At 41.2% G+C, this 17,913-nt stretch overlaps 1 protein-coding gene across 1 annotated transcript in view; it reads right to left on the bottom strand.

The window, feature by feature from the left end:
- The window catches only part of ttc9b (tetratricopeptide repeat domain 9B), a 35,745-nt gene extending 19,034 nt beyond the window's left edge, over positions 1-16,711 (bottom strand). The window contains exon 1 of the mRNA XM_085380684.1: positions 15,850-16,711. Coding sequence (XP_085236810.1) covers positions 15,850-16,312 — 463 coding nt within the window. The 5' untranslated portion in view covers positions 16,313-16,711. The remainder of the gene's footprint in view (positions 1-15,849) is intronic.
- Between the last annotated feature and the right edge of the window lie 1,202 nt (positions 16,712-17,913).

The raw sequence follows: 17,913 nt of genomic DNA, 5'->3' as shown, positions 1-17,913 counted from the left end.
ATCTTGGAGGTGAACCTGCTGGATGTGGAAGTCCTGAGCTGGTGTGGTTACACGAGGTCTGCGGTTGTGAGGCCGGTTGGATGTGCTGCCATATTCTCTGAAACGCCTGTGGAGACGGCTTATGGTTGAGAAATGAACATTCAATGCACGGGCGACAGATCTGGTTGACATTCCTGCTGTCAGCATGCCAATTGCACGCTCCCTCATTGCTTGTGGCATCTGTGGCATTTTGCTGTGAGACAAAACTGCACATTCCAGGGTGGCCTTTTGTTGTGGGCAGTCTGAGGTACACCTGTGCACTACTCATGATGTCAGATCAGCATCCTGATGTGGCACACCTGTGAGGTGGGATGGATTATCTCAATATAGCAGATGTGCCCACTACCACACATTTGGACTGATTTGTGACCACGGTTTGGGAGGGATGGTTATATTGTGTATCTGGATTGAATTTTAGGTCTCTACGTCCATCCCATGGGGAATGGGAGCAAAAACAAAAGTGTTGCGTTTATATTTTTGTTCAGTGTATGAATACAAACAAAATGTGACTGTTTCATTGTCACAAACATGCAGCGTGCGACCTAAAATGTCACTCATCACTGAAAATTGGAGCAGAAGAAAACTCAGATTTCAAAGAGCCAAATTAATTCATGAAATAAACAGAAAAGCCATGTTTCCACGAGCCTTTCCAGCCTGTTTTGTATTGTTAGAAATGTGAATGGTGCTCTTTGTGTTTCAGTCGTCTTGCACCACTAACTTTCCAGCTCCTAATAATCTACAGGATGAAAGCAAACAGAATATCTTCAGTGTTGCATTTCTGATTCCTTATTGGTATGTAGACTTAATGGGCTGGGCAATGTATGATGTGTTTTTCAAACCTGAGTTCATTAGTGACTGGGCACTTACATAAGTTATACTGATCTGCTTATTAAATATCATTATGCTGGTAAGAGCACAACATTTGCATTAACTAGCGCTTGTTTTAAAGCACAAATGTGTATATGAAGTTATCATATTATTCTTAATATCTTCATTAAATCAATTTATATAGTCATATATATGCTCTTTATCTATTATGTGTTTATGTTATAGTTAAAGTACAAGTTTGATAATCATTTTACTCATTATAAGTTCAATAATGACTAAACTGAAGAGCAGGTGGAAGATTCCCCTCGTCATTTCTCACTGACAGTCTGGCAGCTCAGTCCTTTAGTGTCACACTTTAGGCTTAGCTTTAAACGACTCATGAATGGCAATAAATCAAATTACTTATCATTAGCAGCCTCAGCTGCAGCACTGTCGGCATCAAAACCCTCAAATATCAACGAAAGACGGCGCTCTGAACTAAACCTGTAAACTGCTGCAGCACCGTCACGTTTCTGGGACAATAAGATACTGTGTTTAGGTATTTAAGGAGCGATGAGATCATGAAGTAACACTGGAAACCTGCTTGAACAGTATTACAGACAAACAGTTTGAGGACTGCTGCAGAGCCGAGTGCTTCTTCCCCAGTGTGCCACCAGCAACCACAGCTACGCATTTAAAGGTTAACGCTCCTTACAGCAGAGAGGGACTGCAGAGTTGTTGTTTTATTGTTACATTTACAGAATACAGCAACTTTAAATTCAACGTTTCAACAGTCATTTCTTTCTTTTTCTTTTAATTAAAACAATCAAAAGACCACCCTCAGAGATGCATCAACATAACCAGGGCTCACCCAGGCTCAGCATTTCACCCCCGTCACAAATGGGGTTTAACAAGGACACGTTTTCAATGTCATCCCCCGGCAAGGCACGCTATAAAGCATTCTGTGTTTAAGGAGAGGGGAGGCTCAGATAGCGACCAGCATGGCTTTAAAAAAAAAGTATTTATTTATATTATCAGCGTTGGAGCTCTGCGGATAAATATAAACAGCGAATGAGTTTACTCTGCACTGTCCACTGGAGCACGGGGTGTTAGATATGCGCAAATAGCTTCAGCAAATTCTCATTACTGGTGGCTTACAGAGGATGAATATTCTGCATTTCTCAATCTGCCCCCCTCTCACGCTCACCCTCTATCTCAGGAAAGGGTTTGTGTTTGTGACTTTCAACTAGCTTTGACAGACAAGTTCAGTTTATTCATTATTTCACACAACTGTCAGTTCATGTCAGGAGGAGGAGGTCTCGTGTCAAGAATACGCACATTCAGCATTACACGCACACACATGGACAAGAAGAGCTGGTAAAACACATCCTTTCTCCCGCTGTGTTAATAAAGCCTAACTAGATTAGCTTTTTTTTTTAATGTGGTGGAATCACCTCATTTTGAATGCACAAATAGCGCTGATATAGTGTCAGGGTTACATTTAGTTTTCGGTTTCTATTTTGGGCTATGTTGTTTCGTTCTAGCCTCCCTAGTGTTTCCCTTTCTGTGTTTCGCTACCTCTGTGTCGTGTTTCGTGTGAGGCTGCTTGTTTGTGGTTTCAGCGTGTCTCTCTTTATAGTTTTCCCCTGTTGTCTTGTTTTGGTTTTCACTTCCTGTCTCATCCCTTACCTGTTTCCCGTCAGCTGCCTTAAGTTACAGTAGAGAATCTGCAGCATCAAAGCAGAGCGTAAGGTCAATGAAATGTCAGAGGGGTGCACGTCAAAAGCCATGGACTACACTGTTTAGTAGTTTACACAGAGCGCTACACTTAAACTGTGCACACAGAAGTATCTGAAGCAAACGTGCTCTGTTTTTCTTCCTCTTTGTTTCTTGTGGACTCATGTCGCAGCTTTGCTTATTCTTCTAACTATATTTAGCCAGTTTTCTTTATTCATTTCTTTTTTACTTTTGTCGGTGTGTTTAAAAAAAAATTGTGTTATCTGTGTAATAATGCAGTTATTCTCCACTCGGACCGTCGTGTTGGACACACCTCAAAAACTTTATCCTGTGATCGCTTAAAATTAAATTAAATTACATTTCAAAATTAAATATAATGCACTTATGTGGTAATTTTGTTTGCTTTATGGGTTTTTTTTTTTGTTGTTTTTTGAGCACAGTATGCTAAAGGTGGCTTTTACCCCTGAGCTGCTGCCTCCATTACATTGTACTTGTATAACAGCACTAAAGTTGAATCTATTCTTCTTCTATTCTTGGGGTTTTATTGCATTTACTGTGTTTTGGACCCTGTGATATTTGTTGTGGGTACTGTTAACTCACAGGTCAAACACAAGTAAACCCAGCTTTTGGCATAACAAAGTATTATTTTCTGATAAATGTATGAGTTGACATTGATGATATGAAGCTGGACCTGGTGATGAAGTCCACACAGGTTTTGGTGGTAATCATCGAATATAAATTGTTGTTTATTTGCTATACGATGCAAAACGCCTCCAAATTATACACATTTGCACTTCCTTTATTACCACTTTTAAAAGTTACATGTTTAATTCTTAATCATTTTTATCTTCTATTCCACGCTCATGATAATAAGAATGATGTTACAGGTGTGTGGGATGAGTTTTGTGCAGCATGGCCCAGGTTGTAATGTAACAGCACTGACATACATCGCAGGGCTCATATGCACCACATTAATATTCATAAATAGAAAACATTTAGTTATTTTTCATTCATTTGTGAGATTTAAAAATAGATTTAAAAAAAAGAAATAAACATGCATCATTTCCATTACCCCAGCATGATGTCCAAATTGTTGCTGTGTTACTTAAAAAAAGAATTGCCAAAAGAAATAAAGTTCACAGTGATAAACTGCAACAGCTGGTAATTGTAACAACCATCCTGTAGTGTGCTAATGTGCTAAAGTCACAAAAACAATGATAAAAAGTAGCATTTAACAGACTTTTTCTTTTCTCTGAATAAGATGGTTGCATTAGGTGTCAAATCTGTGCCAAATCAAATATGGTGACCGATGGAGAAATAAGGGAGCAGATGGGAGTACTCCTGTTGTGGGTCTAATTTCTCCCGCCTCTGTTATCATGTTCAGAGTTAGCTGCTTTCCTGCCATTTGTAGTTTTTAAATTTTTTTTAGTTTTGCTTAGGTCTAACTATCTCCACCGGTGCCTTCTTTGGTTTCTTGGCCACTAAAGGCTCGCCTATTTTTTAATTTTAAACCCATATCTGTGTCTTGCATCATTCCATCTGCCATTTGTAGCTTCGTAAGAAGCGTCTGCTAAACGAGCTGCTAAAGTTACAGTTAACTGAATTATGCCGTTCTCTGATAGCAGCAATTCTGGGAGTGTATTAGCACAAGGCTGGCTGCGACATACTCGGTATAATTCGGTTATTATCATCATAAATGGCAGGTTTGAGCCAGAACAGCGCGGCTGCGATTGATTCATCACACAGAGAGTTTAGAGCCACTACATTTGCGTTGTTTTCTATTCTGATTTTAATCTATATGGATTTAAGAACGCAGCCGTGCCAACTATACTTCTAACAGCAAAAAGACTTCAATCCAAAAGCAATCATGACAAAAAGCATCAAAAGAAAAACTTCGTCTCCTCTTTCCTCCCCTCTCCGCCTCTCCGCCTGCTGCCTCCTCCTTTTATTCCTGACAATCTTATTTGCTCCTTTGACACGAGTCATCTGGGCCTGTCAGAGCTGTGGCATAAATCAGTTTTGGTCTGAAATGGATTTCTCAGTAAGAATTGAAAGAAAAACATAATAAAATGCAGTTCTGTAAACTCTCCCTCTACTGCTTGGAGGTCAAACCTTTCCTGCCTCCCCTCCTCCTTTACAGCCGTGCCCTGCCTCCACTCTCTGATAATCCCATCACATTTAAGAGCTCCGTCCAGCCTCTTGCACTCCTTTTGTTTTACACCTCCCTCCATTTGAGCCTGTCCATCACCGTCTGCTGATTCACCCCTTCCCCCTTCCTCTAAATGCCCTATCTATAAGGTAGGAGGTAATTCAGAGGAGACGGTACAGTGTGAGAGGTACAGTAGAGGGAGTGACAGCCATACACCCAACAGCAATGCCACGCCATCTGCAGCTCTGGCACGTTCTCACATTTCTGCTGTGGCCGTCCCTTTAATGGCAGACGTAACCACACAGAGGGAGGAAAAAAACAAACAAAAAAACCTCACCCCATCCCTCCCATTTCTCCTCTTACTCCTCATCATCATCCCCCTCTATATAGTACAAGTGCACTGTCTGAATATCACATTTCTCCTGTCCAAAGCTCCGAGCAAGTCTTCTTCCATTCCCAGCCTCGTATTAACCCCTCTATCCTCTCGTTTCCTCCTGGCTTCATCTCATGCACTCCATCAAGTCCCCTGGTGACGGAGCTGGCAGTAGATGAAAGGGAGGAGTTTTCTCTTCTATTCCGCTTTTGTAAGCAGGCACTGGTTCTTCTCTGGCAGCGTGTTAGAGTGGACTGGTAAAAATCACTCCGTCTGTGGTGTTACACATCGCTGACGTTATGCGAGTGCGGCCCCAAACAGCCCCCATCTGAAGCATGACTGGGCTCAGAGGCTGAGATGTGTTGAGGAAGTGGAGAAAGAACAATCTGTCTTATGACTGCAGCGAAACACAGGCAACGATTTTTATTTTTGGTCCAGTGGTAACAGATGTTGATGTCACCAGCAGGCTCATTAAAGGCTCGTTAAATTTAATATGAGGTCTGTAATTGCATGTCATGGTTCAAAAGTTCATTTATGGCCACAGTCGGATGTCCCCGAGGCAGGACACATGCTAATACATTTGTCTTTATCAAGCACATTGTAACAAAAAACAACAGTGTAACTGTGTAACGTAGTAACCGCACTTTTCCCCTTCGAGTGTTTGCGAATACTTCGGCTTGATGTTTTACTTTTTTTGGTTTCTATTGGTTCATCATAAATAGGCAGGCAGAAAAATTAGCTAATAAAAAACATCTACCTACTCAAATGGGAGAAAATAAAGCAGGCGGCTGAAAGGCTGAAAGGCCAGCTGGACTCTCAATGAATGCTCATGTTTCTGCCTGTTTTCTGAATAATATCTAACGCCTTCACTATTTTAACACTGTAGTTGTTGCTGCTACCAGGCTGGACCCCACTTATCTTTCAGAAATGTCTCAATTCTTCATGGCACAGATTCAACAAGGTGCTGGAAACATTCCTGAGATTTTTGGTCAATATTTATGTGACACATCCCAAAGTTGCTCTATTGGATTGAGATCTGGTGACTCACTGTCATGATGAAGAAGCCAGTTTGAGATGATTTGACTTTTGTGACACGGTGTGTTTTCCTGCTGTCAGAAGACGACTGCACGGTGATCATAGAGAGATGAACAAGGTAAGCAACAAGTGACTGTATGGCTGTTATAGTGATGCCAAAAGCATCCAAACAGTGCACTTACCAGCTTATGGTCAACTGCATCACATTAAAGTAAAGTACTTTACAGTCCAGTGGTGGTCCACAGGTAGCCACGCGCTAGACATTAAACAGCTGGTTAATCACAGCTGAAAAGCAGAGCAACCACAGTGATAGAGAGGAAGTCAGCAACACCAGCAAGGACCTAAGAAGCAACCGAGCAAGACTTGGATTACTGCCAGTGGGACTTTTCCCTGTCAATCCGCAGTTAAACGTTATATCTTGCGAACTGTGACATGAACACAGCACGGTGGTATTTCATCCTCACACTCGAGGCATGACTGAACCGCTGGAGTCCTCCCCTAAATGATAAATGCTAGTGCTGAATGTGTGCACAGTCTCCACCCTTTCCTCTGGAAATTCACCATTTTAGTTTCAACTGCTGCAGCAATTTCAATCTGTAAATCCTGTGCTTGTTGATGTGAAGGTGCCTGTAGAGAATAACAGATGAAACCTGAACTCTGATGTGCACCAGTGTGTGCAAAAGTAATGATGGAGAGCAAGTCTTTGCCAAACTACTCTCACCACCAGGAGGGCTTATAAAGTGCTTGAAGTGTTGATGCAACCAAGTAGTAAAGAAAAAACAATCAATTACTGCGCAGATTAAATCTCAGTTTTAATGAACTCAGATTAGTTTTCCACTTCACAAGAACGTTGTTTAGATCCTCAGGAGGATTTAAATCCTCACAGACAGACACACCCCATCCAGGTCTTTGCAGGTATGTTGATTCGTGTCTTTTAATTCTCTGTAAAATGCTCGGCAACATTTACACTGAAACCGAAATTAACGTGTTTTACAAGCCAAAGAAGTTGGTATCCAGGAGGGAGTTCAGGTTTGTTTTTAGTAACAAATCTCCTTCATTGCTAAATGATAAATAACGCAATCAAAATGACGCTGGACTCAAGTTACTTTGCTTGGCATCAAATGAGAAATGTGTCATTATGTTTGCTCTTCTCTCCCCAAGCGTTGACATTTTGTCACATTTTCACAAGGAATGGGGAGTGTGGGAGTTAGCTGAACCCTCCCTTCCCGCCTGTTTTTCAGGGACAAATCAAATGTGTGTGTCTAACCTTACTGCACAAGGAGCTTACTTCTGATTGGATGAGTTTCAATACGGTTAATCATAGTTTTTCTGCTCGTGCATTACTTTTATTTAGTTATCGTCAGAAAAAAATCTGTGAACAGATTATTGGTCCTCCCTCCTTCTGTGTCATTTCATGTGTGTTGTGCTGCTCTTCTTGTGGCTCCGTATGTATTTTCTTTCTCCTGTGATTATTTATGCTGTCTGTGGCTGCTTTCTTAATACCGGCTCTGCTTGGACTGAGCGATTCTGTATATTTTTTAATTTCGCTTGCAAATCAAGTAGTTTACAAAGTATTATTATTTCTTTTTACTGAAATGAATCAGCTCTACAGTGTTAGCTGGTAGATAGACCAGTTTGTAGCACTTTTATACTCCGGGTGAGCACTCAAAGTGCTCTGTACTACAAACCTCACTCATAAAAGCAATTATCTATGTCTAAGTGCTTTCTATCTGCATTCACACTCCAAAGAAAGCATCAGGAGCAAATTGAGGTTTAGTGTCTTGTCCAAGGATACTTTGGCATGCAGACTTGGAGCAGGCAGATATTGAACCACCAACTTTCCAATTAGCTGGCGACCTTAGCCACAGCCACCCCCAACACTAACTTTGCGCTTATATCCTCTTAAAGTTATATTAAATATGAGTTATTTCCTTCTATAAAGGAAATTATAACTTAACCACGTTTATTTGGTTTGGCTGGCCAGCAGAGCAGGCCTTCACAAAAACACTTAGTGTGCTTGCTGTCCTATCAGCAAATATCTTCTGAGGAATAAAGTTTCCAGTACAACAACAACAACAACAACAATAATAATAATGATAATAATAATAATAATAATACTAATTTCTTGCCTGTTCTGTTGAAAAACAGTTTGTTTTCCTTCCTTTAACATTTTTTTAATGTGACGAGTGGGTGGAAATTTCTGGATCTTCAACACAGCAAGCGAAGTGGCTGTGAGCCGCAGCAGTTGAATAAAAAGGTGGCCGGTGTTATGAAACAAACAATTTCACTTGTCCCCTCCTGCTGCGTTCCTCCCAAGGCTGTGACTTATGACTCACTCTCAGATCGAGCCAGTCAGGAGGAACAAAGGGAGATTTCAGGCAGAGATCTGAGAGCGAGCAGGAGTTAATGAAAAGTCAGGCCGAGCTCTCTCACAACAGGATCAGACCATAACGCTCCCTGTTTTGTTCTCTGTGCACTTACATGTGGACATTTGGACTGATTTAAAAATGACTAGAGCTTCTAAACTGCAGCCGCTTTTAGAAAACTGCTGTTCCTGCTGTCAGAAGTGCCCCTACGTGATCGATATCAGGAAAAAAAGAAAAAAGAGCAAACAAACTGCAGTCACATCTGTTATTTCTGTATGTGCCTCACAGTGTTTGTGGTGGATGGATGGATGGATGGATGGATGGATGGATGGATGGATGGATGGATGGATGGATGGATGGATGGATGGATGGATGGATGGATGGATGGATGGCTGAGGCGGGCTGGCAGGCAGTCTGCCTCTGGTCAGCATGCTGCACCACTGTAAACTGTGACAGACACAGACGTTGGTGGAGGAAGTAGTGTAACCAATTTAGATACGGCCCTACAGGGATACACAGACTTTGGGTCTCCTTAACAAGGCCAGCAAATAGGACATTTGTCATCAGAATAATTTCCCCCAGGGATCAATAAAGTATTCTGATTCTGATTCTGATTCAGAATCAGGTGATCTTACTCTTGGTGCCGATATTTCTCTAAAGCACATTCATCATCCCCCCCTTTCCCCTTGTTTTGTCTACTTATATCTTTACACCAGGTAGGAACAAACACTAAAATAAAAAGACGTTTTTTTCCTGCCATTTTAAGCCTGATTAATTGTATTACAGCAGATTTGGCCATATTATTAGATAATATGTTAGGTCCTAGATCATTATTAGATAATTATTATGGGATAATCTTTTTACACATGTAAATAAGTTTTATACCTTTTAAAATAAAAAAATCTCTACAAATACACAACATTTTATCTAAATTTATAATAACTGGGTTTTTTTTATCATCCGGTAAAAATACAGAAAAAATCTATGTTTTTACTGAATGGTATAAATTTTGTATTTTAAAAATAGAAATGTGTTGTCCTTTAAAAATACTGATTTTTTTGTGTTTTAATTCCAGAACTACAGTTAATAGTTACAGTTTTTACTGCATTTTTGTGAATCCTCACAAATGAGGTGCTTAAAACCAGAGAATATTTAAGTTGAGTCGGGCAGCTCTGATCTTTCCTGCTCCGTCTTCATCCCTCTTGGTGATATGGGTTTTTCTATTTTTCATCACTTCTGTTTTTCCACACTTTGAAAACCACTTTGAAAAAGGCAGGAAGAGTTGCAGCAGGGCCCCCGCAGAGCACGGCAGAAATGATTTTGTCAGATATGAAGGCATGAAAGGAGTAAATGGGGTGAAGGTGGTTTGCAAAGTGGCTTGCAGATAGACAGCAACTTGGGGAATGCTAAAACAGCAAGATTAAATAGTGCATCCTGCGTGAGATTTACTAGCTGAATACTTACTAAGTATCAGCTGATGTGCGGGGACTGCAGCCGAGAGTGACTTCTAACACTGTGACGGGCTTCATGGTCGGTGTGAAGTTCATTTTAACTGTTATAAACAGCTGGGTAGTTTAATCCATGAGAATATGTCACGTTTCATTAAGGATCAACCACAATCATGTTTCCTTTGGAATATATTCATTTTAAAGTATCTTTAGATGTCGAATGAAGGCAGTGGAATAACATTTCCCCGTGAAATATACTTTAATTCAGAGCTTGAGCAAATTTATTTATTCCCTTTACTTTCATGGAAAAAATATCATGGCAACAGGAAATGTTTACCCTCATCACATCAAAGCTAAGGACTTAAAAAAGACACACATATCAATTCATGAATGTACACACGCACACACAAATACACCAACGCATTCAGCGCAGTAAGATTCAGCAATGTCAGCAACGGCTACAGCAAGAACACACACACACACACACACACACACACACACACACACACACACACACACACACACACACACACACACACACACACACACACACACACACCTTACCAGCTGCAGTTCTTCAGGCCTGTGCAGCAGAGACAAACCCACACACGCTTGTGTACATGCACGAACACCCGGTACATACACTCACACACAAATGCTGATACGCAATCACTCGCACACGTGTGACTGGCTCCACTTGCTTGTTGCTCTCCTGTCATACGTCAGAACCAAAGACAGCCGGCCAATCAAATGACAGCTCCTCACTTATAACCACGGTGACCACTGTCTGCCCAGCAAAACTCTGGGTAACCAGGTAGAAGTGCCTTTTTTTCACTCAATAAGTGAGTCATAATTTAAGTCATGTTTAGGTGCTTTTGTCTTTTTAAAGCTGAGAACTGACTTTCACATTTTCTGAAGGCTTTTACACAAACAACAAGGAGGCTGGAATAAGAATAATTACACAGAGATTACTACTGACCGCTGCTATTGGATCTGTATTGCTGCTTTGTTTATCTCATTTTCAGTTTTTCAGAAAACAAATAACAAATTAGTCTCATTAACAACCTGTGTAACCAAAGATTGATATCACACAAATACTACTACTACACATCACTGAGTCATGATGCTGCACTCTTCCTTCCCTGCAAACTTCAACATCATCTCCCTCGTTAAACCTGGGCACAGAGCGAAGATAAAAACTGAACCGCAGACGGACCTGTTTATGTTGTTTCTACAAAGAATAGAGGTTGGGTCACTTACAAAGTGAGAAATATAAAGTGGATTATTGCAGAGAAGCCATCGAATGCCCTGCGACAGACTGGCAACCTGTCCAGCTAACAGCCCGCAATCCTGAATTGGATAAGCAGATGGGAATGGATGGATTACATTAAATAAGTCTTATTACTCTGTTAAGCATTGGTGATACTAAATAGGCTGCAGGTGTGAACGCTTGTCGACCTATCCAGAATATACCCCACCTTTTGACCTATGACAGCTGGAATAGGCTCTCCCAGAACCCTGAATTAGATAACCTGAAAAACCGGATGGATGGATGTATTGACATTCTTTCTACCAGGAAACTTTGTAAATTTGTGTTTTGTTGTACTCTAATCAATAAAGATATTGTAGAAAATAATTCTTGAACTAAAAAGTTCTCTTAATAGATTCTAAGAGGATGTCTAGGCGATGTTGAAGGTGTATCTTGAAACTGAGTCATGGTTCAGTTTGGAACTATTTTTCCAAACAGGACCAGACTTAAAGAAAAGACGGCGAGCCCACACGTATTAAACAGGTTCCTTGCCATAAATACCTGCACTACAGATACACTTCCACATACAGCCTTTCTCTGCTGTAAATAGATTTTCGAAGGGAGATTAATCCACATCTTAACATTTAATCTTAGCTGGAAAAAGATAATGCCCAGGTTATTGCTCATCTTCAGGACGCAGAAGCAGAACCAAGTAACAGACGAAAGGCAGGAAGTATTCTAGAGATTTCTTCTTTCCAGCATTACTGAGGTTTTGTGTTAAATTCTGGGTTGGTGAATGTGGCGTGGCATAATATAGAGCATATATCTTCAGTTATATCATCATGACTGCAGATATCAGCAGGAAAATGAAAGTAAATGTATTTTATAGCCTAATCGATCCATACGCACATCATGATGCACCTTATTGGAGTAAGTGGCTTACTACAGAGTGTGCACTGTTGTCAGCACTTTAAACTGATTAAACCATGGCATGCTCCCCTTTTTTCATAGGCACTCTTTTTTTCTTTTTCTTTTCTTTTAAATAAACATGCACAGTAAGCAATGAGTGTCTGAGATCTCAGTTTATCGATTCATCCTATAGGAGGCCGTGAAAGAGTGAACAAGGGGTGATTACAGGCAGTGATGGCACAGCGAGGTTGTGGTGGCATGTCTTTGTGGTACAAGCCTGTGAGTGCGCATGTGCACACACACACACACACACACACACACACACACACACACACACACACACACACACACACACACACACACACACACACAGCAGTGACGGGAATGGGAGTAGTGTTATTACAACAACAACAGGGAAAAGACCCAGTGATGGTTGCCATGGTAAATATGGCCTCCTGTCACCTGCTACCACTCTTCCTCCTCATCCTCTTCCCTCGTTTTTGTTCTCTCTGCTATTTGTACCTTTTTCCTTTTTCTCACCACATCTCCTGTTTCCTCTTAATTCTCATTTTGCCCTTCCTTCCTTCCTTCCTTCCTTCGTTTCTTCCTTTATTTGTTTGTTCTCCCTCCCCCTCTTCTCAGTCCCTCCCCCATCCTTCCCTTCATGCCACAGTGGCCTTCCTACAGGCTCCAGACAGGCCCTGAACGACAAGCAGAACAAGCGACCTTCAGTGCATCATGGCATGTGTAGCGGGCAGCGCCTGGGACAGCAGCGAGACACACCAGCACAGCAGTCCAGAATCACAGGTGAAAGGTGAGTTATAGGTGATTTGATATAACTGCTGTAGTGCCTTTGTGCAACATTAATCACTATCATCATAAATCCCTCTAAATGTGACCATTTATCACAATCTTCTGTTCACACTGAATACCAGAGTCACAGTTTTTCCAACAAAAGCCTGGCTATAAGCTGATAATTCATGTGTTCATTCAGTTTCCATTGTTGTAACACACTGCTTTGCTTTTATTCACATCCAAGTACCCAAGATAATCAGTAACAGTTATCACTGAGGTTCACTGGTAATCTTATAGCATATAACTGTGACTATGTCTGTCTCACTATATATGACTATAAGCGCCTAAAAGAACAAACAAGTAAGTTTGTCACAGTGTCCATGTACTGACAATAGCCATAATATTTAAACATGAAGTACCAATAATAAACATGCTATACAACACAAAGCAATGTGTTATTTTTTATGTGTGTAATGTGTTTAATTCAGTAGATAATGAATTGCTGCTGAACAAGATTATTGGTTATGGACCTTACAATGTTAACCGAATTATAATCCACCTTGTAAGTCAAACTATGTCTATGCAGATGATCGTAAATCAGATTTTTTTAGCTAACAAAGGGATCCCACAGGGTTTTGGGATAAATTTTGTTTTTTATTTTATTAGTTTTATTCTACTTTTTATAAATGACTTTGGTAGAGACAATACTGCAAAACTACATCTTTATGCTGATGATACTGTCATTTACACACATGCTCCCTCTGTAAGACAGACAGTGCAACCTCAGACTGCAACTTCACCCATTTCAGTCTGTATATGTAAACTATAAAGTTTTTGTCTTCTGAAAAACTCACCAACAAGGTTTTGATGGTTTATAGTACTGTTACATCAAAGAGTTCATGCAAACACATGTTTGTATATATGTACAGATGACAAGTTCAATGTAGCTGAGAGTGAAGATTGGTTTTTCTTTGTTTATATGAAAAATCTTGTGAAAGATACTTTTCTGCTTGAGATCGACAATGGTGATACAATGCATATACACATACACACCTTTTCAGCTTTGAGTCTTGATTCAGTGCAACTCTACACTTTATTACAGGCACAAACTCTGACTCACAGCTGCTTTCTTTGTGATTTGATGTGCTAGCCATCACTAACCACTGTTGGATAACAGCACTGGTATTTTCAGTCTATTTTCAGTTAACCTTTGCACCTCTCTCTGTCCCAGAACCAGCTGCACACCTCTAAGTGCTTGCTTTGGGGAATTCTAAGAAATCTGATAAACAAAATTTTCACACCATTAAGCTTGGAAATGGAATCTAAAATTAAACATGCTCATGTGGAAAACCAAGGACATCCTGTGATTGAGTAACTTGTATTCATATTCAGAACCACCCTTAGCAGCAAAGTCATATAGAAAACTATTTCATCACTCTTACACCATTTACAGTTTCTCTGAACATTACACGGTCTTACTGTGGAGAGAATTTTTTGGGATGTCTGCTTGTCGGAAGATTTTGGCATTGTGTTAACACACAAATGAGTGCTCCAGACCAGCAAACTGCCCAAACCTCTGCTTTTATAGTGATGCTCACACTTACTGACGATCAGTTAATCAAATGCAGAAAAACTGTGAATTTTCTTGTGAAAACTTTTTACCTTTTTTTTTCAAAGGACTGTATCTATTATTGAATTTAAAAGCATCATAAGGAATGCAGGATAGGAAATGTGGATGATTTTCTTGAGAGGCCACTAGCATGTTTTGTTGTGGGTAATTGTATACTGTATACATAATAATGCTGTGGCTCCTGTATTTTATGTTGTAGTTGTTAAGTTTTTAATATGTTTTGAGTTTATGACTTCTACCTTGTTCAAGTCTCCCTTGAAAACGTCAGTCTCAGTGGGGCTTTCTGATTAAATTATGGTAAATACACAACTAATATTTTAAGTAATTGTGCAAATGTGTGTCTTGTTTTTGTTTTTTTTGTTTTGGACAGTTATAATTACACTCTTACCACCTCTGTGTACTTGTTTTTTTCAGTACAATTAATTTGCCGAAACAATATAACAAAACAACGACAATAATTAAAATGATGTGTGAACTTCATTATTATTCATAATTTTTTCCATCGCTTTCAATTTTATTCTGAATTATTTTGATCACTAAAACCTTGAAGTGAAACTCTCACATTGTCGAAGCTCTGATGTCTACTTTTATTCATGATTGTGCATAATTGCACAACTAGAAACAATGATGTAACAGTCTGTGTCGAGATAAGGGGACTATAACAATGAACAATGAGCTTCTTCTCAGTTGTTCTTTTCTGGTATATTATAAATGAAATTACTGAGCATTAACATTGAAAGCAGCTGTTATGTGAAGCTCTGTTAACCCTGTTGTAACTCCCTCCACACTTGGAGCCATTAAACTTGCAGCCTTACATCACCCCAACATGTGGTGAACTTGCCTCATACATAAATAATGGTAACATGTCCTAAAACATGAAGCCTGATTGTATTTATGGCCCAGATGTTTTTCTTTTTTCTTACAGGTACACATGTAAAAATAAACAACCCACGTGAAAGGCTGTTTGAGAGCATGTAACTGGCAGAGAGGTGAACTATTTTAGCCCACACGGTGAAATTTCTCTGGCTGGCAAATGACCTCACCGGAATAAATAAACGCACCAATGGTCAAACAGCGTGCAGCCACTTTTGTATGTGCAATTAAAAAACGTACAAACAAACACCATCCATGCTCCATTTCAGCACCAGTGTTGTTTCGCCCGCCTCTGCTGATCCCAGCACCTGGAGACACAACTGCACCCCGGAGCTTGTGTGAACCCGGTGAACCGGAACCAATAATGGTGTCAGCACTACTTGGAGAATAGTAGGGGTCTGGGTGTTTCTGAGTTTTAGTGTGTTTGTGGTCGTGTCACCTGTCAGGCTGTCGTAGCACTCGATCTCGGTGCTCTCCACGGCTCTCCTCTGCTCCTCGGTCAGCTTGGCCGCGGCTTGGCTGAGCAGGTTGACCTCGGAGCCCGTAGTGCCGTCCACGACATGAACCCCTTTGAGCTGCAGCAGCGCCCGGTGGTACTTGCCTATCGCTTCCCGGAACTTCTTCTCCTTGTAGCAGCGATGGCCCTCCGCCTTGAACTCGATGGCTTTCTGGATCTTCGAGTCCATCTCCATTTCAGCTGAGCCGGCTCGATACCCCCCTCCTCCGTCTCCTCCGGCGGCCGCTGCCAGGCTCCGACCGCCGGTCTCCGGGTAGCTTTTCAGGCTCTTTATCTGGTGCTGTTTGGCTTCCATGTCTCTCAGTGAAAGCGGCTGGAGCGGGCCATGGTGCTCGGACACGAAGGTGTGCTTTGTTGGGGAGGACCGGAGCAGCGTGCTGTGCATAAAGGATGCAGGACGGAGCGGCGAAGGAGGCAGGGCAGGCGGCGGCACCGGAGACACGACGAGCCGAGGGAAAAATGGGCTTTCAGGCGCGTCTGCCGTGTGCAGCACTTACAGAAAAAAACGAGAAATAACCCGGAGAACGTCAGCAGATACAGAAAAAAGACGCATTACATCACCAGAGCTGGCAGAAACATCCTGAATCTCTCCTAGCGTCGACCACAAACCATCCCTCGCTGCTGGAGCTCTCGCGGAAGGATGCTCGGGTGGATTTGTATGGTAGCAACCTCAGAGGCACGCGCAGCTTCAGCACCACAGATAGCGCACACACGACAGCCCCTACCGCGCAGCATTGTGGGAAAAAAAAGAGAAGTCGTGAGGCGTTGCTGCAGTTCGGATTTTACATGGAGAAAAATGGAGAAGAAAGAAAAAAGAGAAAATGTGGAAATATTCAGACATAATCGATTATTTCTTAGTGTGATGTGGCACATTAAAATCAACCATAACAACTGCATGAACCGCAAAGTAGATGCTTTTATCAGTCAGTAATAAACAACAACTTATTTGCATGTTTATTTATTTTAAACACTATTCGGCAAAATATTTAAAAAGATAGCCTTATAAACTATCTACTCTTAGGCCCGAGGCTCGTTCTTCAAGGGTCAATTAATAATACGATTGGAAGTGATCAGTCCTCACAATAAAATCTTTTACTATAACTATTGTTCCTGTAATCGTTTCAGGACCAAGCGGAGCGCCTGATGACTTCAGCTGATAAGGTTTTCAAGGAGATGGAGACGAACGGCAGGAGGCTGAGGGAGAAAGAGGGAGAGCGACCTCAAGGGGACAAAGTGTCAATTACACTTAGTTTGATGTGACGTGTGGTTAACCTAGAAGTCAGCAGTCAGCCTCAGAGGCATGTCTGCAAGAGTAAGTAAAAAAAAAACCCCCACACACCATCTTCTCCACAGAGCAGGAGTAAGCATCCACAGCACACCCTGTAGCGCTCCTCGAACTCCTGCTTATTGGAAAGAAGGGCAGCACCTGAGGCACGACAGCTCTCACGGTTGCCAAACAATCAAGTTTATTACAGTTAACTAAAGATAAAATGAGTGTTCTGTTTGTGTTGTAATAACTGACAAACAATTCACACTTCACTTTTATGTAGTTTCACTTCACGAGGTACATCTATTCAATGACTCATTAGTACAAATATCTAATCAGTGAATCAGGTAGCAGCAACTCATAGCATTTAGGCATGTAGACATGGTCCAGATGACCTGCTGAAGTTCAAGCTGAGCATCAGAATGAGGAAAAAAGGTCTGACAACAACAACCACGCCACATTCAACTGACTTTGAACGTGGCGTTGTTGCTATCAGAAGTCAGAGGAAAATAGCCAGGCTACTTTTTAGACCAGGAAACATTTCCTAAGGAGTTGTAATTTTTGCTGCGACATTCCGACGGTAGAGTGAGAATTTCGATCCTTCCTGCCAGGTATCGATGGTTCAGGCTGCTGCCGGTGTAATGGTGTGGGGGATATTTGTTTTGGCACATTTTGGTCCCCTTAGTACCAACTGAGCATAATTTAATGCTGCAACCTAC

The sequence above is a fragment of the Rhamphochromis longiceps genome, linkage group LG14, assembly GCF_057381845.1.
Source record: "Rhamphochromis longiceps isolate RC_006_pf linkage group LG14, R_longiceps_female_GT1.1, whole genome shotgun sequence".
NCBI lineage: Eukaryota > Metazoa > Chordata > Actinopteri > Cichliformes > Cichlidae > Rhamphochromis > Rhamphochromis longiceps.
This window is presented reverse-complemented; position numbering and strand designations above follow the sequence as displayed.